The sequence below is a fragment of the Condylura cristata genome, unplaced genomic scaffold, assembly GCF_000260355.1.
Source record: "Condylura cristata isolate star-nosed mole 26May11 unplaced genomic scaffold, ConCri1.0 scaffold00024, whole genome shotgun sequence".
In the NCBI taxonomy this organism is placed as follows: domain Eukaryota; kingdom Metazoa; phylum Chordata; class Mammalia; order Eulipotyphla; family Talpidae; genus Condylura; species Condylura cristata.
The window spans coordinates 28,535,757-28,560,737 of record NW_004567125.1 but is presented as its reverse complement, the minus strand read 5'-3'; the positions used below and the strand labels follow the sequence as shown (position 1 = coordinate 28,560,737).

Here is a 24,981-nt window from a genome sequence, read left to right as displayed (position 1 = left end):
CAGTTTTTTTTAGTATTAGGAAATGCACTGTTTTAATTAATGTAATTAAAAGGGCAAAGGAAATAAGTCACTTAATCATCACTGTTGATGCCAGACGTACATGTGATAAAATTACACATCCATTATTGATTCAACATAAAATATTTATAAAACTGGAGAGATGGATCTTTTTAAGATAATAATTTTTTTTTTCGAATTCAAACTGCATCATGTTTAATAGGCCAAGTATATTCCTATATCCCACTATTATTAGAAGCAAGAGAAGAAGCAATTTAGAAACACTACCTTAACTATTAATTACCATAAATTTTAAAGAAAAGAATGAATTAGAAAAGATAAGACTAAGAATCATAAAAATTGAAGAATAAAAGAGAATATGTCACTTATTTCAGGTCTGTATATCTCTAAAATGAACTGTATCAGAAGAGATGTCTATAAAGGACTGATATTCAATAGTAAATAAAAAATAATTAAACTCAGTAGACACAAATTAGTATATAAGTATCAGCATTTATCATTTCCATACAATAACTTTCTTTACAATCAGATAGGAAATGTAGCAAAAAAAAAAAAAAATTATTAGGTGATGAAACCATAGCCAAAGAGGCATTCAATGAGTTTGGAAAAATTAACAGTCTTTTTTTTTTTTTGGAAGAGGTGGGTGGAAGGGAAGAAGCTTCACTGTTATGGTTATGGAGCTTATTTTCCTCAAGTTATTTTATAAATGCAAAGCAATTGTAATAAAAATGCAAATATGTTTTTGAAGAGTTAAACTTCTGTGAAATTCATGTAGAGGCCCTCCCTGGTGGTACAGCGGGTTAAAGCACTGCACTAAGAAGCTTAAGCCACTTCAGCACGAGTTCGATTCCCGCCTGCCTCAGACGTGATCCACATGGCGCGGCATACCTCTCTGACCCGCCCGCTGCTCCCCTCAGCAGTGTACTTCGTGATCTGCCTGTTCTGCTCCTGGCTCTGTCTCTGGTGAATTCTCTCACCCTCCGCATCTCTGGCCTGTACCCCAGTTCTGTAAGAATAAATAAATAAATCTTCAAAAAAAAAAAATTCACGTAGAAAAGATAAAGATAAGAATAATATGCATATAAATAACTACTTTTACATGATACTTGCAAATGTTATATAATATGCAGTATATATTTATTTATTTATTTATTTATTTATTTATTTATTTATTTATTTATTTATTTATATAACGAAAGTAGTATGATATTAGCAAATAAAAGGTCCAGTAAAATAGAGACATTCAGAAAGGGACTCAGACAGCAGGAGAAGATGACTTATAGTGAAGCATTCTGCAATAGTTGTAATGGTACCCTATCCAATAAATGGATATTTTGCCTATCTGTTTTGGCAACTGTTTGGCTATTTTGGGGGAAAAAAATAGCCCAATCTATTCCTTAGGTCATGATACATTCCAAATATATCAAGGATTTAAATAGAAGTTTTATATAAAAGTATGAGATCTTTAAAACAGAAACTTTAAGAATTTGACAAATATGAGTGCATTAAACTAAAGTATTTTGTGGAAGATTCTAAATTTATTTACTTATGTATTGTATTTTATTGAACCAATGTTAGTTTAGAACATTCAGAGGTATAGAATCACCTCAGATGCATATTCTCACACTAAAGCTACTGTGAAGGCACCCATAACTCTCAACCACCATGAATTAAACTAACCACCCACTGTGTTTTCTGCCTTTCCCCTTTTGTAGCCTTAATTCTATAGTTAGTTGTCTAAGATTTGTTATCTGGCTCTTTGTTTATTTATATGCCACATATAAATGGAATCATTTGGTATTTTTCTTTCTCCTCTGACTTATATAGCTTAGCATTATCCCCTCTTGTTCTATTCATGCTGTTGCAAATGCCAAGAGTTAATCTTATTTTTATAGCTGAGTTATATTCCATTATGTTTATATACCATATTTTCCTAATCCATTTTTCTGTCTTTGAGAAAAATATATACAATCAAAAATTTCTTACAGCATTAATTATAACATTAAAAGACTGCAAACAATATTAAGTCTATAAATTTGGGGCTGACTAACCTCCAATAACAAATCAATAAAATGGAGTATTATAGTTCTTCAAAGGTGGTGCAGTATGTGTTGATAAGGAACTATTATCTAGGTATACTTTTCAGGAATACAAACATGTATAATACAGTGGGAACAGTGCTCTTATAAAAATCAATTAAGTATAGTAACAGCTACCTAAGTGAATGATAAATTTCTATTCATTTATCAAAGACACTGGTCATATTTTTAGACTCTTTTAAAAAAAAGTCTGATTTTTCTCCTCCAAAATGCTGTTATTGAGAGTCTCAACTTGCATTAATCATGCTTGGTTTTAGCAATTATTTAATTCAGCACTTTTCTAATTTCAACTTTACAAATTAATGAATTAATACCTCAGTATTTTGTGTTATTATTAATCTACATTGTTTTATCTTTTTTTAAGATTTGAGGGTGTTTTATTAAACTCTTTAATTTTCTTAAATTGTTATTCATTTTTGTACCATATTTGATTTCTCCCTTAGGTGTTAGCCCCATAAATCTCCCACCAATCACATCACCTGTGAACCATCAGCATGATCCCTTGCTCTCTTCCCTCCCTATTTTGATCCCTTTCCCTCTCCTGTTGGATGCCTCATATCTATGCTCAACTTTCAAGTTTGTCTTTTTCTTTGAAACTATGTTCAATTTCCCTAGATTCCTCCTATAGGTGTTTATTTTTCCTTTTGACTTATTTCACTGAACATAATCCCTTCCTGCTCCACCCATGTTGCTGCCAATGGCATGACTTTTCCTTTTTTGATCACTGGTAGTATTCCATTGTGTACATACACCATATAATGAAAGGAAAAACACCATATAATGAAAGGAAAACTATTTACAGTGTTTTCCTTAATTTATATACATTTGCCAATGTGCTCACTTAATTTGATTTCTATTGGAGTGTTAGGAAGAAAAGGATTATCTAAACAAACTCTACAGATACAGGTTTTTTGGACTCCACCCCCACTCTAGACACTGAAACTACAAATCCCAGCAACACCAAAGGGAGGACTTCTAGGACCCCGAGGGCAGAGTTAAGCAGCCATTTTGGTTTTTTGGATATAAAGCTGCACATGTTGGGCTATCTCTCTTCTTCCTCCCTTCCCCCCCCCCCAACCTTGTGGCTGGAGATTGGTTGCTTGGCTCTTCCTATTGGGGACCCAAGTCATTGGAACTGGTAGGATGCATTCATTAACTTGTATCTCTCTCTCTCTTTCTCTGGGTTGTTTCTTTCTTTTCCCTTTGCCAATAAACCCATTATTTTTATGTGTGTCTGCAGTGCAGTTGAATCTTAAGCATACAGGTGAAGACTCACAGACAGGCAACCCAGTTCACATTGGGTTGCCCTGTAAGAGGAGCATCAAGGAAACTTTTAAAGCTGAAATAAACCTTAGAAAACATTTTAGATATGAGAAAATTTGGGTCCATAGAGATTAAACACATTACCAAAGATTTAGCACTATTTGGTCTTAGAAGCTATGATGACACATAATCTTTGTAGCAGGACTCTAGTTTTTCAATCTGTATGCAATTTCTTTCTACTTTATCTCTTTTCAACTTTGTCTCTTTTATTTAATAAAATTTTATTGATCAACAATGCCATTTTTGTACATTTCTGGGGTACATATTCACCTCTATGTGGGTATAACTCTTACCTTACCTTCCTACTACAAAATTTCTTACTATAAAATTAAAAAAGTTTGCATTAAAGTTAGGTATATAAAAGATCATAGGGGAGCAAATCCACCACCTCAAAGTATGCCTCTGGCAAAAGGATTATTTTTTTTTCAAAAGGATTATATTATAGGAGGGGCTCTGGAGACTGGGTGGAGGTTGCCCTTTATAAGAAGCATTTAGTTGCGTAAAGGAAAATCTCCCTTTATAGGAGTATCTCCATCACTGTATAAGGAAGATCCAATCTTCACCTCATCAACTGAGAAGGAAGAATTTTAGTCTGTGTAAGGTTATGTCCTTACTGGCTATTCTTTCTCCACAACCTCCCATGGCTGACATTCCATCCCATTTTAAATTATTATGGCCATGTGAATGACATAGGCATTATTAAGAGTTATGAATATTTACCTTTGATTGGGAAATCCCAATTTTAGGAAATTAATGTAAGATGAAATACTAGTCACCTAATTCTAGCTTTGACGTCACCCATTTATTCAACAAGTATTTCTTGCTCATTAGCCCTATTTCAGGCATTTAGAATTTAATAGTGAAAAAGTAGATAAACTGTTATCTTCATGGAATTTACACATTTTGTAAAGATGGTATAGATTTGAGACAAATAATAAGAAAAACATGTAAGTAAAATACATAGTGCCTGACTTGCTGATAATAAAGAAGTAAATAATACACCTGGGAACATTTTGAGCTTGCTAACTAACTCCTGTAGAGTATATTAAAGGATATTTCTTTAAGGATAGCTTCTGCTTTCAGCATATATCATAAGATCCAGGTAAAAGCTGAAAAGTGATTTAAATGAATATGAAGGCAGTTTAGAGGCAAGAAACTCTGAAGTTCCTGAAATTTCCAATCCTATCACAATTACTGTAGCAAAGGCACAAACCTCTAAGAGTATTTCAAAAAAAGAAGAAATGAGAGAAGGAACACATTCTTCAGATGCTTGCAAGGGAATATTGTCCCTAAGGCAAAGAGAGATTTAAGTTAAGAACTGTTTATCTGACATTATTCAGCCTTGAAGATTTTTCCAATGATTGGAATAGTGGTCAAATAAAGATGCATTGCCTTCAGCAAAATAGTATGGTGGCTCAAGCAGCAGAGGCTGCATTCTTACATCATTAAAAAGGAAGTGAAACATCTGTAAGAGGTAAAAATAATGTATGACCAAATAAAAAGAGATGGCTGAAATCAAAAGCCTTTATTTTGGGCTGAGGTTCATTTTTGGACTTATTTATGGACTGAGGTTCATTTTTGTATTTAATAAACTTCACTTTTAGAACCATTTAAAATTGCAGCAAAATTAAGCAGTAAATAGAGATTCCCCTTCCCTACCTCCCACACACATCAGACCCCAGCTGTTGACTTTCCCCAACAGAATGGTACAGTAGATATGATAAATAAACTCACATGGGCACAAACATAATGTCATACCAATATAGTACTATACAGAGTAGTTTTCCACACTAAAAATCTGTGCTTGGCTTATTCACCCTTCCTTATCCCATCTTTTGGAAATTACATTTCTCCATGTTTTGACTTTTCCAGAATGTCATATAGTTGGAACCATACAGTAGGTTGCCTTTTCACACTGGCTTCTTTACTTTACATGCATTTGTTCTCTGCCTAGGGATCTCCACAGGCAGCAGAAGGGGGCAGTAAAATGCTGTAACAGAATGCTCTGGAAGAGTTTAAATATTCTTTCTTATTTTTTTTTTTTACACAGAAGATTCACCAACAAATTTCAGAGACTAAAAAAAGAAATTCTGTGCAACAGATACATCTATCTGTTTAGAAGAGACACAGAGGCACAATCTATGTATATGAGAGGAGATTATAACTTTTACATAATCAAAACTTTATTTTTTATGGTGTGATATATCATGACAAAATAATCACAGGGCTTTTCCAAATATTACATATTTAGCCATCGTGATTTAGTGTGAGGCATTCAGTGTTACCTCCCTCAATGACTAGCCTCCAAAAATATACTGTTCATTCCATTTTTATTGCCTCAGACTTGTGAAATTATTTAACAAATCAACATCATAAGGGTTTCTTCTCAAGTCCACATTTGGACCAGCACTTACTTATATACATTATACAACTAAGGACTGACAAGGGGATAACAATAATGACAATAACTTCAAACTTAATTAAAAATCACAATGCACAATTTTAAAAGACTCTGAGATGCAAAGTATGGATTTCTACATGACCTGTAACCAAGTCTGAATTAGTAATTCTAAATGTCAATTTAAGATTGGAAGAGATACAACCTATTCATTAAAAAAAAATGAATTTTTAATATTTTAAAAATTTTGCTCTTAGTTGAAATTTCATGAAAGTCTGTATATAAATGACAATGTCATAATAAAGTGATTTACTATCACTGTAGGGAGAGAAAGACTTCCTGGATGAGATAGAATCTTAGTAATTTGTGTCATAGAGTGTCAGATGATGTGTAGATTAGACAAAACAGTAAGAAAAAATATCTAAGGGAGTCTCCCTATTTTTCCCCAAAATACTTCTTACAAATTGAGCTATCTGGTATAATTTTATTTGAAGTTCAATGTGATTGTTTTTCATGAATGCTAAGGATGTTTGGTTTAACTAAAATTTTTATTCTCCACTTTGTTGTTGCTAATTTCTTTAAAGTATCTCATCCTTACTTTTCCAATTCTACCAAAAGATAAATATGAAACACAAGCAAATGATAAGGACGAGACACTTTAAAACTCAGAATTATATTTTCTTTTCATTTATTCCATCCAATTCATCAAACTATCTCCAAAATGAGAATAGAAAATTAATACCCCAAATAAGTCCAGACAATTAATAAGACAATGCAATGGTATTAATTTGATATTTTGAGGAACGAAAAGGTGTCCCTCTTCTTCTCTGAATATTTCTCTGGTAAGTTTCAAATTTACATTAGACAAACTGACAAGAGAACTGAGAGGTTAAAGAAAACTGGGGAAATACATGCCCTTCTGGACAAACTGAAGACTTGGAACTTTAAAGAGAAGGAAAGTAATTCACAAGATCGGATGTTTCTCACACAACTATTTGCCAGGTTACACAGAAAATAACTGGACAAAAAGAAATTGTAACAAATATATTTTGAAGGGTAGTTAAGAAGGAGGTAAAAGCTCTTTCTTTAGTCTTTTGGACCTTTATTTGTCTTAAAGCAATACGCAGAGCAAAATGTCTGTTTTGACGTCAGGTATTCTGTTCCCCTTTAATTAATCCCTTAACTGTCACCTTGGAAAAGCAGACAGGAAAGGGGGGGGGGGGAAGCAAACCTTAAAACTACTTTACTACTTTTATTTATTTTCACCTTCAAAACGCCGCCTCTGGCACAAAATCTAATTAGTAAATTAGTGAAATTAAGAGTTTTGGACTACTAACACCTGGAGGAAAGGAAGTGATCTCCTTTACAAATCCTTACAAGGAAAAGAAGTCCGATAGTAGTAGCCTGCATGGTGGTTTCTGTCTATGCAAAAGTCCACGTGACTTTCAAGCATAAAAGGAAGGTTCTCTCCCTGAGTTCAACAGTCAAACGCGCAGCAGCTAGCGTGGCATCAGAAGCTCGGCTCTGCGCCACCTCCAGCTCCACCCGCTCGCGCCGCCTGCAGCCCAGATGCTCCTCAGCACGCTGCTTCTCTGCGCAGCGCTGGCGCTCACCAGTGCAGGTGGGTACCTCTTCTCGCTTAGGGTCATCTCCCTGTGTGTATCCGCGGTTTCCGCTGGGTCCCCCCGGCACTGGGAACAAGGTACGAATTCTGAGATTTATTCCTACAGAACTGGCCGGATATCCCAGTTCAGAACTGGCCGGATGTCACCAGTTCTGATTATCATATACCATTCACTTAACGGTCTGTAGTTCAGTTTATTATCCACTAAGAAAGAATACTGATAGACTTTTCAAGTTGGCGTAGTACAGAATATGAGAAATAGATTTGAAATGTTTAAGGCACCGTTATTGGGCAGGAGTAATTGCTTTAAGTACATTGGGTTGTGCTTTCTTGGCAAAGGAAACCCCAAGTTATTTTTTAAAGATAGCAGAACATTTTAAAAGTTAGTTGTTTTTACTTTGAAATGTTTCTTACGTCTTGATTCACATACTAAATCCATCCATTTTACTTCTGAACGTGCTACTTATTTGAGCTTTTTTTAAATGCTAATTCCGCCCTCGCTGGTGGCGCAAAGGGTTAAAGCACAGCACTGCGTGCTTCAGCACTAGTTCAATCCCCAACCAGGGAGGCTACCTACAGGGGCAGCAGACCTTGCCTGCCCTGCCCGCTCCCCTCGGCAGCATACTTCACCAGTCTGCTTGTTCTGCTCCCCACTGTGTCTCTGGTGAATCCTCTCACCGCCCCTACACCTCTGTCTTGTAACCCAGTTCTGTATGAATAAATAAATAAATCTGTTTTTTTTTTTAAATGCTAGTTCGAAAATCTAAAATGTGAGATGATTTCCCGGGTTGAATATTTGTTACCCTGATTTAGCATAGAAAGTTGGCATTTCTACATTACAACCATTCTGTGACAAGTTTAAAAATAATTTTGTCAAGATTAGTTGCTTGAATTTATTATTATAAAGATGACTCATAATAAGCCAGCAATTCCGTGTTTTAAGACTGAATTCACTTTTATTTACTGTCTTTACTTTTATTATAGCAAATCCTTGCTGTTCCAACCCATGTCAAAACCGAGGTGTGTGTATGAGTACAGGATTTGACCGGTATAAGTGTGACTGTACCCGAACAGGATTTTATGGCGAAAATTGTTCAACACGTAAGTTTCCTTTTCTGGTGACTTAGTTTGGAATGGGGAGGCAGGCATATGTCATTTTACAGACCTATGTCTTATAACGGAGCCTATTAATTTCTTCATTTTCTTCTTTTTTATTGCAGCTGAATTAATGACAAGAATAAAATTATTGCTGAAACCTACTCCAAATACAGTGCACTACATACTCACCCACTTCAAGGGTTTCTGGAACATAGTCAATAACATTCCCTTCCTGCGGAACACAATTATGAAATACGTGTTGACATGTGAGTACACATTTCTTCTTAAAGTTTTCCGTTTTCTCAAAGAAAACTGTATTTTATATTACTGTAGATTACTAAACCTACTTCAAAACATATTTCCAGCCTTGCCAAAAATGACTTGAAATATGCATCTTTAGTTTACCATTTATCTTAATGGTCTAAGATATTTGCATCCCAGTCCCATCCAGTTTAAGTTTTGTCTATCTATATATAAACCCTGCATAGTGAACTTTACCAATTTGTGACCTTTATTGCCTGTGTCAATTTGTGAAGGAAGTGTGGTCCAGTTGTTTATTGAATGCCCATAGATCACAGAATGGCATCCATTAAGGTCAATGTTTAATTTGAATTTGGATCAGCAAGAAAAAAACTTTATTTCTGAAGTGAGTTCATGCCTAGATATTATAATCATTGCCTGCTTTGTTGCACAGTAAATGGATAGCACTTGAAAAATCAAGCTAGCAAGACCAGAATGTCTTGTGTAAAACATATACACCTTATTCAAGATGGATTTAAATAAATCAATTTCCTTTTTTTGGATACATGTGGCAGTTTGACTTTAAAAGTGTAATTGTTTAAAAATAGTTTCTTGGTAGAATTCAAGCTCTGATGCTACTTTACACATTTTTTAGTAGTAATGAATATTGATTTGCTTTGCACATGATAACAAATAAAACAATTCTTCTTTTTCTTGAAAATTTCAGCCAGATCACACTTGGTTGAGAGCCCACCAACTTATAACATGCACTATGGCTACAAAAGTTGGGAGGCCTTTTCTAACCTCTCCTATTATACCAGAGCCCTTCCTCCTGTACCTGATGACTGTCCGACTCCCATGGGCGTAAAGGGTGAGTATGAAGCAATTAGATAAAAAAGGAAAAAATATGTATTTAATGATAACATGGAAGATAATATCTGAGTACATGGAAGAGACCAGCATGACACAGTAGCTCACTTGACTTCAGATATAATCTAGCTAAAGCAGAAGAGATTTAGGGAGAAAGGGAAGGTCAGTTAGTAAAGTTAAGAGAAAGATAAGTAGACAAAGATGCAGAATTGAGCCCCACTTTTCTCCCCTAGAAAGAAATAAGATACTCTTCCTGGGAGAGGCCTTGCAAAGAAGTTTACAAATAAATCTATTTTTCAAAAGAACCCCCACCTTCCTAAAGAATCCTTCCCGTGAAATCCACCTTTTGCCTAAAAGACATTTTGTGGTAGCAGATTTTTGCTCCCTTACATGATTTAGAAATAACCACCCAGAATTATCACTTATTAGTTAATGTAAATATATAATTTTCCTTTCTTCTAAATGTTTATGGAAATTTTTGTGAGTATGAGGATCTATATAAACTACGCCAGGAGGCCCTCCTGGTGGCACAATGGGTTAGAATGCAGCACTGCAAGCTAGCTGCAGCCACTTCAGCCTACATTAGATCCCTGGCCCCAGAGGTGATCCACATGGTGCAGCAGACCTCTCCCATCTCTCCGGGGTCTCTCCCGCTGCTCCCCTCAGCAGAGTACTTAGTCGATCTGCATGCTCTGCTCCCCATTCCTCTCTGGTGAATCCTCTCACCGCCCCTGCACCTCTGGCCTATACCCCAGTTCTGTATTCATAAATAAATAAATATTTAAAAAAAAAACTATGCTAAGAAAGTGAATGAAAATTTTAGTTTAATATCTTAAGGTTTTCAAATTCTTTTATTAAAACTAAATTAATATTAGTTAAGCAAAATAGACAAAATTATTCAATAAGAACTTGTTCCCCGTATTTTAGAATTTTCTTTATTTTCTAGACTTGTTCACAATTGTAATTCTGGAGATGAAAAATGTTCTGGATAAGTAACTGTCTATCCTTGACTATATGGATCAATTCTTATCTTAGCTTTATTTTTTTTTTCAGGAAAGAAAAAGCTTCCTGATTCAAAAGAAATTGTGGACAAGTTTCTTCTAAGAAGAAAGTTCATCCCTGATCCACAGGGCACAAATATGATGTTTACATTCTTTGCTCAGCACTTCACCCACCAGTTTTTCAAGACAGATCATAAGCGAGGACCAGCTTTCACCAAAGGACTGGGCCATGGGGTAAGAGAATGAAATCAGAATTATAGAAAATCATAATGAAGTACTGATATTAAAAGCCATGTGTGTGTGTACATATACATATATGTGTATGCATATATATTTTAATCATGCCAAATAATTCACCCTCTTTTTAGATTTTTAAATCGTGCCAACTAATTCACCCTCTTTTTAGACTTAGTTTCAATAGTTCCATTTTAAACTAAACACACATATATAAACATACATATGTGTTTAAACTAAACACACACATACAAACATACATATGTTGCTATTATTTGTAATTTGTCTTATATTTTTAGTTTAAAATATTAACATTGCAAAAAGTTGTCTATGCAAAAACATTTGTATGCAATTATGCTGCTTTGCACATTATAAAAGGAAATGATTGAAGCATTATTATTTCTTGGGTTTCAGCGATAGTTTCAATTTATTGATAAAAATTTATGTGAATAAATTTTCAAAAGCTTTTTAAAATAAATACCATATAATTATGATGAAACACTGATATTCCCATACATTCCATATGAAACACTAACAACTTAATACACAAGAGACTTACAGGTTTGTACCTTCAGTGGACAAATATACTAATTTGTTATTAAATTAATAAATTTGTTATTAAGTTAATGTAACTATTTTATTGAACATTGTGCTATGATAAATTATATCATAGACACTTTATAGCAACAACTTCAACAGCAACAAATTAAAATTTTTCCATACCTTTCTAGGTGGACTTAAATCATGTTTACGGTGAAACTTTGGACAGACAGCATAAATTACGCCTTTTCAAGGATGGAAAAATGAAATATCAGGTTTGTTGCATTTGAACATGGAAGAATGATGACTCATGACTTACCTATATTTTAAAATCTTTATGATTTTAATGATTAAAATTTGTTAATTGGCTCTTGTTTTAGTAATGTTTATTTACTACTCTTATTTTTTAGATAATTGATGGAGAAGTGTATCCTCCTACAGTCAAAGACACTCAGGTCTCCATGATCTACCCACCTCAAGTCCCTGAACACCTGCGCTTTGCTGTGGGGCAGGAGGTCTTTGGCATGGTGCCTGGCCTGATGATGTATGCCACCATCTGGCTGCGGGAACATAACAGAGTGTGTGATGTGCTGAAACAGGAACATCCAGAATGGGGCGATGAGCAGTTATTCCAGACAAGCAGGCTAATACTGATAGGTAAGCAGAAAAGAGAAAATGATTTCAATTAAACCCTCTTCCCCACAGAAAGCTAATTTATTATATTTGCTATGTATTAAGTAGTTCTGGGGGTTTATAGTAAGCAGTAAAAATTGCCTAATGCAAATTGAGTCTTTGAGTGTGATTGGCCATATGCCTAGCTTTTGGTTTTGGAAAGGAAAAACTAAAAGTGAAGGAACAGAAAATTTAGCAAAGTTGTATTTCAGGCTGGTGTTTGGGATCAGAAAGCATTAATGTTCTGAAACCTTTTACTTTGTGCAAATAGGTGAAACTATTAAGATTGTAATTGAAGACTATGTCCAGCACTTGAGTGGCTATAACTTCAAGCTCAAATTTGATCCAGAACTGCTTTTCAACCAACAATTCCAGTACCAAAACCGCATTGCTGCTGAGTTCAACACCCTCTACCACTGGCATCCTCTTCTTCCTGACGCCTTTCAAATTAATGAAAAAGAGTACAACTATCAACAGTTTCTGTACAACAACTCTATCTTACTAGAACATGGTCTTACCCAGTTTGTTGAATCATTCAGCAGGCAAATTGCTGGCAGGGTAAGCATTATTATTGAAAAAATTATACAATATAAAAACATTAGTCCTTAACGAGAATTACTGCCACAGGATGATTTGTCTTAAACTTTGCAACAGATTCATTAAAATATTTGCTAGTAAAATTCTTTTCTTCAAATAAGAAGCCTAACAATTTTTTGAAAGTCTTAACTTTTAGTCTGCAGCTATCACATAGCAGTATGTGGCCATACTTTAATGATAGACACATTTAATGATAGACATATTTAAACTTTCTATAACTTCATAGACTATAAATGTCATAGATTGTAAAAATAGATATAAAATGTATTCCAACAAGTAGAATTGTTTAAGTCTCAATCTTACCTACATTGTAGCTACTAAATTCTTTAAAATAAAATTGCCATTATCCCTGAAGATTGCGTTTGACAATTTAATGTATTTCCCACAGGTTGCTGGTGGTAGGAATCTTTCACCTGCAGTACAGAAAGTAGCACAGGCCTCAATTGACCAGAGCAGACAGATGAAATACCAGTCTTTTAATGAATATCGCAAGCGCTTTATGCTACAGCCCTACAAATCATTTGAAGAACTTACAGGTGAGAGTCAGTGTCTAAACTCAGGGCAATCAAGGATCAAATGGAAATAACAAAGAGGTCAAAAGCCAACTGAATGAAGGGGCAAAATTATTTCTTTACTTTGTAAAATTTTACATTGGTTTTTATTTCTGTCACTTTCACAGGAGAGAAGGAAATGGCTGCGGAGTTAGAAGCAGCTTATGGTGACATCGACGCTATGGAACTGTATCCTGCTCTTCTGGTAGAAAAGCCGCGTCCAGACGCCATCTTTGGTGAAACAATGGTAGAACTTGGAGCACCATTCTCTTTGAAAGGACTTATGGGTAATCCTATCTGCTCTCCTGAGTACTGGAAGCCCAGTACTTTTGGTGGGGAAGTAGGTTTTAAGATCATCAACACTGCCTCCATCCAGTCCCTCATCTGCCATAACGTGAAGGGCTGTCCTTTTACCTCATTCAGTGTTCAAGATCCACAGCTCACCAAAACAGTCACCATTAATGCAAGTTCTTCTCATTCTGGACTTGATGACATCAACCCAACAGTACTACTAAAAGAACGTTCAACGGAATTATAGAAGTCTATTCATATTTATTTATTTATATGAACTATTTCTGTTGACTTAATTATTTAATATTTATATTAAACTCCTTATGTTATTTAATATCTTGTTAAGGAGGAAAGGGTCATACTTGTAAAGTTTGTTGTGACACTATTTTCTTCAAATCTGAGGAAAAGAGTATTCTTTTTTTTATGAACCAATGAGAACTGTGTTTGAATATCTTTTTACTTGAATTTCAGTTTTTGTGATGGTATAATAAGGACAAAGACAAAGATGTCCGAATGTTTAAATGCTGTTACAGAAAGGCAAAATGCTGCAAATTTCTTTCTATGTTGTTGATATATTTCCCATGTATCTTCTATGATACATTAGAAACAACTACCTGCATTGTGATCTTTTTACATTCTTCTTTTAACCATTTTGTGAAGAGAAACTCTTTTCTCTTACCTTTACTTTCATTTCCAGGATTTAAGAAGGACTGGAGTTCCTCTTTCTTTTGAACTGTCCATATTTTCTTACCTGAACTTCTGTATGTGTTCAGGAAAACCTCAGCTCAGGACTACTATTTAGCTTCTTTTGAAGGACTCGAAGGAGAAAAAAAAAAAAAGAACTATTCCATAGGCAGTGATAATCCTTGTCTTGTGAACATCTTTTTTCATGAAAAACAAAACCAAACAATTCATGAATTGTCCCGGTGAGGATAAAGCTTCCTTTTTTCCTACATCTCAATGTCAGCTGACATTTTTTTTCTGGTACTGTATGTTACTTAATTTATTGAGATTATTTATTAGGACATTATTGTTATAAACTGGATTTAGCCAGTAATCACATATATGTATATATATATTTTTTGCATTATGTCAGAATTATCGTTTATGACATGTTACTTTCTCTGGGATTCTGATGAATTATCCTCACTTGGATAAACTCTGAACTATGTAAAAGACAAGAGAAATGATTGGACTGAGATTAGTGAATCAATGTTCAGTAATCCAACTCTGGTATACTGAGATATAGAAAGTTAGATTTTTTTTTAGAATTTATGTCTTTACAGGACATAAGATAACATTGTGTCCCACTAGCTGTGGACATGCCACAAACACTACAGAAGATCTCTTAAACATTTTTGAAGGACCTGTGGATGGTTCATTACTTAATTCAACCATAATCTTGAAGAAACGTCCTCTATAAAACACTATGAATATTTAAATCAAGTGCAAATTATAGATCATAGCAGTATCAATGTCAATAATTGAAAGATCAAGTCTCTTAGAGGAGAAAATGAAATTTTTTTGAATAGGAATAACTCAGGGGGTTTTTTCTTTAAGGTTTTTTGTATAAAATTTTTAAGATTATTGAAAGAAATAGTGAATATTAAAAGGGCTTGTAAAATAACACTAACTTTATTAATTTAAAAAGATGATTTATTATTATTATTAGATTTATCCTACTACCTGTACTTGGGGATTTGGAATGTATATGTGAATCTTTTGCTGCCTCACATAAATGTCTATTTAAATTAACTTATGTAAAATACAATAGTTAGCATAAATGTCTTTATTTTTATACTATTTAAAGTCAAAACAAAATCTCCTCTAAAATAAATTGGGCTGTTGTTAATATATCTTTTGCCATGTGAGATATAATTTTTCTAATGGATCATATTTAATTGTCTTGCATTCACTTATTTATTCAAAATTAGACTGGGTCCTCAATGAAATGGCCCTGCCCTCAATCATATATAAAAGTTTCCTAAGGTCACTATTTATAAATTCTTATTCATCACAAAGCCATATTGGAAAACATGTTGTTTGTGCTACAGGAGATAGCAACAAACTCACTTTCATAGTCTAGTCTATAAGGGACTTGGGAGTACACAAAAGTCAGGGAACAAGACAAAAATCACTAAGTAGGCACTCAGTTATAAAGAAAATTCAAAGTAGGAGATATTATATATATTCTTTTGAGTAAATCATCAATACCTATCTCATTGAGAGTTATATTAATAGGTGTGTCAAGAGGTCCCTGATTGGCATATTCTTGGTAATTTTAGAGTCCACAGAGATCTCATATTTAAAGTTCTGGCCTCTCTCCCTTGGCATTCCCCAATCCAGTGATGGCTTCTGCAGTCATATATCCCATGATAGTACATGTCTTCATCCCAGAATCATTAATTATTGTACCACTTGCACATCTTGACTTCAAGCATCAACTTTATTTCTAACATAGCATCTCTCCTGGTTTCACTGTGCCGTTTGATCCATAAACTTCATCACTTCTCTTCCATTACACATTTTACCTGCTTATTTCCTTCCTTTCACATCTCGTTCAGTTTCCATCACCCACCCCTGTCTACTCTCTCTCCATTGTGCTTACAGTTTAATTAATTTCCACCATCCTCCTAATCTATTCACTACAAATGTACATACTTTCTTTACTGAAAGATTTTCTTTTCTTGGTTTCATGATTTCATATACTTCTTGTCTTGTCCTATTATGTAATGGATAAATTTAACTCCTTATCCTGTCCTATGAGTGCCCAGTCAGCTATCCCCACCGATTTATTATTACCCTCCTTATCAACTGTGCTCCAGCCACATTGGCTTTCTCCTAGTTTTGCAAGTTGTTGCCTTTACCTAAAATGCACAATGTCCCACCCAGCTGGATCTTTCTGAACATTCACATCTCGGTTAAAATTTTCTTTTATGAAAGTCTTCTCCGACCATCTAAATTAAAACAACTACTGAGGTTGTTTCATTTTCTTCATTGCATTCATTACATCCAAATTTTTCTGGATTTTCATAGTAATCTATTGATTACTGTGTTCCTTGTTAGAAATTTTGTCTATAAAGGAAAGGAACTTATTTACAATGTTCACTGTGCCTGACACTTAAAAGCACTAAAAATAATGTAAGTGAATAATAATAGACTTCATGAAAGATTATGGTTATGCTTGAAGGAAGAGTAAGATCTTAAAAAGTAAACATTCTGGAAAATAGTCACTTTCTTCAAAAACTAAAATTTACTTACTATATGTATTTGCTTTTTATTGATGCTATAAATTTATCATAAAGTTAAAAACCCAAGAGACAATTTTGCTGTCAATAGCTTTGGAAGTAAGTCCTGGAAGAAAAAAAAAAAAGAAAAAGTGACAGAAGACTTCAAAAATGAAAACCATATAAAATCCCCTGGGACAGTTTAAAGAGAAATAATAATTAAATTATACAGATCCTAAAAGAAAAAGAACATATAAAATCTCTCTAAGGAAATAATCATTAAAAAACATCTAATCTGGGAAATGAACCAAAAACTGATCTATAAGGCCAAAGAGTTCCAAGCAAAACAAATCCAGGCAAACACACACCAAGGCACATAATCAAGTGTTGAGAATCAATGACAGGACAGAATATTCAAAATATCAAGATAAAATGTTGATATTTATAAAGAACAGAAGGCTTCAAATTGCAAAATGAACCTTAAGAATAAAGGAGAGAAATGGAAGTATCATGTTACTGAACTTCAAAGTTTACTGTAAAACAAAAGTACTAAAAGCAATATGGTATTGCTACAAAAAAAAGATATGTGGACCATAAATAAATACACACATACTAGCACCTAATCTTTGATAAAACATTCATGACCATATAGTGGGGAAAATACAGTCTCTTTTTTCTTTTTTAAGATTTATTTATTCATACAGAACTGGGATGCAAGTCAGAGTTGCAGGGACGGTGAGAGGCTTCACCAGAGACAGAGTGGGGAGCAGAACAGGCTGACTCATGAAGTACACTGCTACGGGGAGCAGCCAGCGGATCAGGAGAGGTCTGCCACTCTATGTGCTCACCTCCCGGCTGGGCTGGGATTGAACTCATGCTGAAGTGGCTTTAGCTTCCTAGTGCTGTGCTTTAACCTGCTGCACCACCAAGGAGGGCCCGAAAATACAGTCTCTTTAATAAATGTCCTGGGAAAATTGGAAAGTCACACCTAATGAAATTGGATTGCACTCTAACACTATACACAGCCAAAAGGATTGAAGATCTGGATATAAGATCTGCAACAATAAAACACAGAAGATACTGGTGATATGTTACACAATATCAACAATGAAGATATTTTTGTTGGTCAACCATATGGCAAGGAAATTAAAACCAAAACTAAACAGTTGGGAGTATCTCAAGATAAAAAGCTCTTATATAAGGAAAGGAAATACAAGATGATTCAAGAGACTAAATGGAGAAATATTTACACAATATATAATTAATAAGGGGTTAATATAACCTCATACATCTTAACAATGAGAAACTAACCACCCTAACAAATAGGCAGCAGATATGAACAAACAACTCACCAAAGAGGATATTCAGAATGCCATAAACATTACGATTAGGATGTAAATATCTTTTAAAAGTCATTATTTGTCTACTGCATTGTCAACTCAGCAATTACACTCTTGAGCATTTATCCTAGGAGAACAAAATCTATATTCATGAAAAAAAAACTGTATATTAATACTCATAGCAAATTTATCTATAGTAGCCCCAAACTGTAAATAATCCAAATGTCCTTCAGCATGTTAATGGTTAAAAAAAAAAATCTGGTACAGGGCCCTTCCTGGTGGCACACTGAGTTAAAGAGCAGCCCTACAAGCAAGTTGCGACCCCTTCAGTGCAAGTGCAATCGCTGGCCCGGAGGTAACCTATATGGCGTAACAGACCTCTCCTGCCTTGCCCGTGGCGCCCCTCAGCAGTGTACTTTTGTCAATCTGCCTGTTCTTCTCTCCACTCTCTCTCTGGTGAATACTCTCACTGCCCCTGTGCCTCTAGCCTGTATCCCAGTTCTGTATTAATAAATAATTAAATCTAAAAAAAAAAAAATCTGGTACAGCAATTCCACTACTAGGTAGCTACCCAAAGAACTCAAAAACACTATTTTGAAAAGAGACTTGCATTCCTATGTTTATTGTAGCACTGCTTATAATATCCAACATATGTAAATAGTTTAAATGCTTCAAAACAGATGAATGGATCAAGATGATGTGGTATATATGCACAATGAAATACTACTCAGCAATCAAAAAAGATAAATTCAAGTCATGCATCAAAATGGATGGAATTAGAAAGGATTCTGCAGAGTAAAATAAGTCTGAATGACTAAGATCAATATCCTATGGTTTCACTTCTATTCAGAATGTAGAGAAAGCAATCAAAGTGTCACACAAAGGCAAACCTTGAAAGTTAAACATAGATATGAGACATCTAGGAAAGGAGGAGGGTAGGTGAGAACAAGAGGTTGGGGGAAAGAGCACTGTTCACTATGGTGGATGACTACAGGTTCTTTGATGGTGGAAGAACTAGGGTGACCATGCTTGAAATCCTATATTGAAACCTATCTTGTCAAAAATTACCGAAAATGTAAGCAAATTGTACTTCATTAAAAAATAATTTTTTAAAAAGAATTATTAGGTAACCAAAAGGAAGTGATGACATCATGCACCAAGAGAAGCTGTCTTCATGAAATATCATGTATCAAGACCTGTCATTGTCCTAGTGGTGACGTCTACACAATCTTAGTAACTTGCTCATTCAGATTTAACCAAAAGACATATTTGAGTGATTATCAGACTCCTTGGAGGAGGGCTGTAGGTGGAGCAGGGAAAGGAGTGAGGTAGTTTTTCAAAGTTATTTCAAAAAAAAATTTTTGAGAGATTAGTAAGTCTATACAGTAGAGGAAAGAAGCTTAAGATATATGGTAAAAAGCTTGATAATCATTCTGGTTTTTTTTTTTTTTTTTAAAGATTTATTTATTTATTCATACAGAACTGGGGTACAGGCCAGAGGCTCAGGGGTGGTGAGAAGCTTCACCAGAGACAGAGTGGGGAGCAGAACAGGCAGATCAACGAAGTACACTGCTGAGGGAAGCAGCGGGCGGGTCAGGAGAGGTCTGGCTCACCACGTGGTCTCCTCCGGGGCAGGCGGCAGGCGGGAATGGAACTCACGCGGAAGTGGCTTCAGATTCTCAGTGCTGTGCTTTAAGCCGCTGCGCCACCAGGGAGGGCCCATTCTGGTTTTTAATACAGACATAAAGTACTTGTTTCTTGGACCCTCACTAAATAAAATTGGCATTCAAAAGTGATCAGATTGTTCTATCTCATAATTAATTTTTATGCTGGAATTTATTGCAGCATTTTATGTAAATTAGCTTAGAATAAAGAAGGAACCACATTGTTTATGAGCTGAAAGAACTTCAGAGAACTAATCAAATAAAGAGCACAGGAACAGTTTTCTTTCTTTACTTCCCACTTGATTTCTTTCCTAGATTCCTCATCATTGAAACCAGATGGAAGCAGCTTAAGAGGTAAGCTGATCTAGGATCTCCAGAAGACTTTTGGGTTTCAGCTTCTCCAGCTTCAGTCAGTGTGCGAGTGGAATCAGTTCAGAGAGCATTCATTGGTCCTTTGCTGTCCTGTTGCTTGTCGCATGTGGCATGTACCATGACTCACCCTAATTATTACTCAGTATCTGTTCGTGATGACAACATTCACAAAACACAGGGTGGGGTACACTTTACTTGCCTTTGCATTTATTCAGTATTCTGAAAGAGGCAAGGAAAAAAGGCCAGCGGATAAACAAGATGCAAAGATGAGAATTTTCCTTTCATCCACACCCTGAAAATTCCCATTAAAAATGTAAAATACTGGGCCCTCCCTGGTGGCGCAGCGGGTTAAAGCACAGCACTTAGAAGCTAAAGCCACTGCAGCATGAGTTCAACCCCTAGCCCCAAAGGTGACCCACATGGCGTGGCAGACCTCTCCTGAACCACCTGCTGCTCCTCTTAGCAGTGTACTTTGTCAGTCAGCCTGTTCTGCTCCCCACTCTGCCTCTGGTGAATCCTCTCACCCCCTGTACCTCTGGCCTGTCCCCCAGTTCTGTATGTATAAATAAATAAATCTTTTAAAAAATGTAAAATACTTAGATTTAATTTCTTAAGTAATGTTCTAGACATTGGCTTATAGGAAATGCTTTAAGTCGGGAGATAACCTGCTTCAGAGAGAGAAATATAACTACATTAAAACTTTAAAATAGTATAGTTGCATTTAAAATCCAATTTGGGGGAATTTAACACCAAATAAGTCAACTACATCTCTCTCTTGTATTAATTCTCTTGATTCATTTAAATGTGCCATATCTTATAACTATCCTTAAAAAAGTAAAGTCACATAAATATGCAAATTTAAAGGATGACTTTTATTTATTTTTAAAATATTTATCATTTGAAATAGCTCATGTTGGCCTTGAGAATTATAAAATAATGTTAAATTCTAGGCTAGCTAAATCATTTAATTCAGATCCTAAAAAGAACATGACTTTTCACATTTTTGATCATGGTTTGGCAGTGGACTGGCCAGATAGATACCCACATTGGCAGGGTGTGGGCATCTGAGGTGGGCAAACCTGGATTTGATTCCCAGTGCCATCACCTTGCTATGGTATGGTCATTAAGAGCAACACATTCCTCACTCTTAAAAGGTGCAGTGAGTAAGGCAATGCCTACGTTCTAGCTAGATTGACTATTTTTATATTTCCTACTTCAAATGATAACTCAAGACAGATGGCTTTTCTGTTTTTATTTCTCCAATCATGTAATAAGCACTTTTGATGATCAAGTTGACTGTACTTAGAAAATCAAACACAGTGGAGGTAATCTGAGATGCTAACATTTGTTTTAGGAATATTTCTGTGTCCCATTTTCTTCAGTGATACTATGAGGAGTTCCAGAGTTCATATGATTCATCTTCTTATTTTACATGTGACCCTTAAATTAGTTTAATATTTACATATCTCAAGGTAACTTAATATCGTTATTTCTCAGTTGTTTCAATGGGTATGACAGACTGTAGATAAGAAGCTAAACAGTTCAGGAAATGTCTACCTTGTTGTTCTATTATAGGAAACATTACCTAGAGTGTTTTTTACTTGGTAGTTGAAGCAGACAGAATAATGTCTTCCCTCCCCAGTTACCCAGGTCCTAATTCTCAGTATTGCATAACAAGAACAAATAAAGATTGGAATAAAGACGAACTAAGGTGGCTAATAATTTGACTTTAAATAAAGACTTGTTCTGGATTATTTGGGTGGGCCCACAGTAATTTTAAAAGTTCTTACCTAAACAGGAAGCAGGGAGATGCATCAGTGTCAGAATCATGTAACTTGAGAAAGATTTGACTGGTTTTAAAGATGGGAGTGGGCCAGGGATCCAGAAAGGTGCAAGCCAGTAGGAGCTAGAAAAGGCAAAAAAACATATTCTCCCTTAAAGGCTTCACACGGGAACCCACACCTTAACTTTAGTCCAATGTGACCCATTTAGAACTTCTAAATTACAAAACTGTAATATTATTTGTAGTGTTAAAACTAAGTCTGAGAACTGAATACAGTAATTAATAAGGACAGGAGAAGAATAGATTGGTAGTAGTGGGAACCACCTCTTACAATGGGAAATATCTATAAATTACACAGCAGAGATGCATATAGCAAATCATTGAATGCATTTTTAATTTATTCTCCAAAATCATATATTAATGCTATGATTCTTTTGGATCTGCTTTTGGCACAGACTGCACAGTGTAGGCTTCTTTAGAAAAGTATTATTTTTCTAGGTCTTATCTTAGATATTTGTTTTAAGTAGTCTTTAAATTCTTAAATGTATATATGCATTCGTTACTGAATTTCTTCAGAGATTTGCTTTACTTTGACCTTTTTTTTTGCAGGTACCTGTGTGCTTACTCTAGTGTGTATTTGTTGGGATCGACTTTGTGCATGGGATGAACGGAGATTTTAAAGAAGAATATACAGTTTTCTTCTAGGAATTAAAATTGAAAATAAAAGAAGTTTTTTTTATTGCAGGGATGTGCCACAGTCGGCATGAAGGACATTGAGTCTGGGAAGACAAAGTCCTCTGGGAAGACACCAAAAACAACCGCTTAATACATAGGCAATTTTCCTATAATTTTGAGAATTTGATAAAATCTATATACCTAAAAAAATAAACAGCACAACTGTCACATAACTTCAGATAGTTTTGGGAGCCATTCAAAATGATCTAAGTTAAGAAACTAGAGAATGGGTTCTGCAGTGAAAGGGAATCCATAACAACTTGAAAAGACTTCAGAGAGTTAAGTCTCAGCACTGACACTACTATGGCCCAACTCGCCCACATGGTGCAGCAGATCTCTCTTGTTTCACCTGCTGCTCCACTCAGCAGTGTGTTTCTGAGACCTGCCTGTTCTGCTCCCCACTCTGTCTCTGGTGAATCCTCTCACCATAACTCCCAAAGCCCCCCGACCCGTACCTCTGGCTATACCCCAGCTCTTGTATATATAAAATAAATAAATCATTAAAAATATAAACGAAAAAATCTTCAGAGAGGTATAAAAAAAAAGAAAAAGTAGTGATATTATAGAAAGATCTTCAACTGAGACTCAAGTAATCAAGAGTCAATTTTACCATGAATTTATAAAATTACTTAAACTATTTTGGTAGAAAATATAAGAGGAATTGTGAATCTTTAGCTCTCTTTTAACCTAGAATTTCTAACTTCTGGATTTATTCGTAATGTTATGAACTGAGTGTTTGCATCCCTCCTCCCCATTTTCATTTGTTGAAATTCTAGCTCCCTAATATAGCTATATTTAGAGATGGAACCTCTAAGGAAGGAATTATAGTTAAATAAAGTCATAGAGATGAGCTGTCGATTCACTAAGATTAGTGTACTTATAAGAAAAAATAATAGACAGTACATCCATACAAAGGATTATTCATCTCTAGAAAGAAATTATATATGTGTGTATATGTTATATATACGATATATAATCCAATGATACATATATATGTTAATATATGTCAATTTTAAAATTTAATAGAAAAGAGCAATTGAACAACAAAAAGACATACAGGAAACTTAAATGCATATTATTGCATATAAAAAGACATACAGGAAACTTAAATGCATATTATTGAGTAAAATATAGTCTTCTATAAGCCAGGAAGAGAGCCTACATCAGAAACCAAGTTTGCTGGCATCTTGATCTTAAACTTATCAGCCTCCAGAACTGTGAGAAATTTTTGTTATTTAAATCAGTCAGTCTAGAATTTTATTATGCAACCCAAGCATACTAATATAGTTGGGTAATCCATATGGTTCTAGTATCATTTCTATTTCCATAATATTATAGCTACATATGCTATGTAGATTTACGTGTGTATTTAAGAAATTAATATGTCTGAGATCTTCCTGGTGGCCTACGGGTTAAACCTCAGTGTTATCACCACCGAGGCCTAAGTTTGACCCCTGATCAAGGAGTAACCTACATGGAACAGCAGATCCCCTCAGCAGTGTATTCCAGTGGATCCACCTATTCTGTTTCTTTCACTGTCTCGGTTGAATCCTTTCACCTGCCCCCAATCTCTGCACCTCTCACTGACACCTCAGTTCCTCTGTGCAAAAAATTCAAAAAGAAAGAACTATGTCTATGTCTGTGGTGATTGGCAGGAGATACCAACAGTTTTACTCTCATCTAGCAGCAGATATTGTAACAGCAATAAAGTTATACAATGCTTTAGAATCCTATACAAACATAGGATTCTACAAATAAATAGATATGGTAGGTTATACATATATTAAAAATGAGATTTACTGTGAAGAATTGGCTCACTTGATTATGGAGTCTGAAAATTGCCACTTTCTTTTATCCATGAAATTGGAGAAATGGTGTAACCTCAACTCAGTTTGAGTATGAAGACCTTACACACAGGGAAGCTTCAGATACAGACCTTAATCCAAGGGCTGGAGAAGATGAGATTGTAATAGGGTAATCCCTAATGAAAGGGGAGATTCCAGGTTCCCTGCCCCACCTAAGGAAGTGTGGAGCTGAGCAGGAAGGAGAAGGGAGAGAAGAGAGGGAGAAAGTCAGAAAGATATCAAAAACAGAACCTAGAAGAGGCACATGGAATAGAGAGACATGAGAATCAGCAGCCACACTTGCTTCTTGGCCTTGAATTTGTACCAGAGACTTGGTGGGGATGGAAGGAGACACTCGAAAGAGATAGAGATGTGGGTGAGAGACCTATGGCGAAGCTGACAATGGCAGCTACCTTGATTTGGGTTTTGATTTTGTTCCAATTCATGTCATTTGCTCTAA

The 24,981-nt window shown here is 35.1% G+C and overlaps 1 protein-coding gene across 1 annotated transcript; it reads left to right on the top strand.

The window, feature by feature from the left end:
* The first annotated feature begins 7,361 nt into the window (after window positions 1-7,361).
* PTGS2 (prostaglandin-endoperoxide synthase 2 (prostaglandin G/H synthase and cyclooxygenase)) lies at window positions 7,362-13,875 on the top strand. Its single transcript, XM_004688576.2, has 10 exons — window positions 7,362-7,459; window positions 8,447-8,563; window positions 8,683-8,826; window positions 9,528-9,671; window positions 10,724-10,905; window positions 11,637-11,720; window positions 11,856-12,102; window positions 12,389-12,675; window positions 13,103-13,250; window positions 13,394-13,875. The coding sequence occupies exons 1-10, from the start codon at window positions 7,408-7,410 to the stop codon at window positions 13,801-13,803; spliced, it is 1,815 nt and encodes a 604-aa protein (XP_004688633.1). The 5' UTR covers window positions 7,362-7,407; the 3' UTR covers window positions 13,804-13,875.
* Window positions 13,876-24,981: the final 11,106 nt, after the last annotated feature.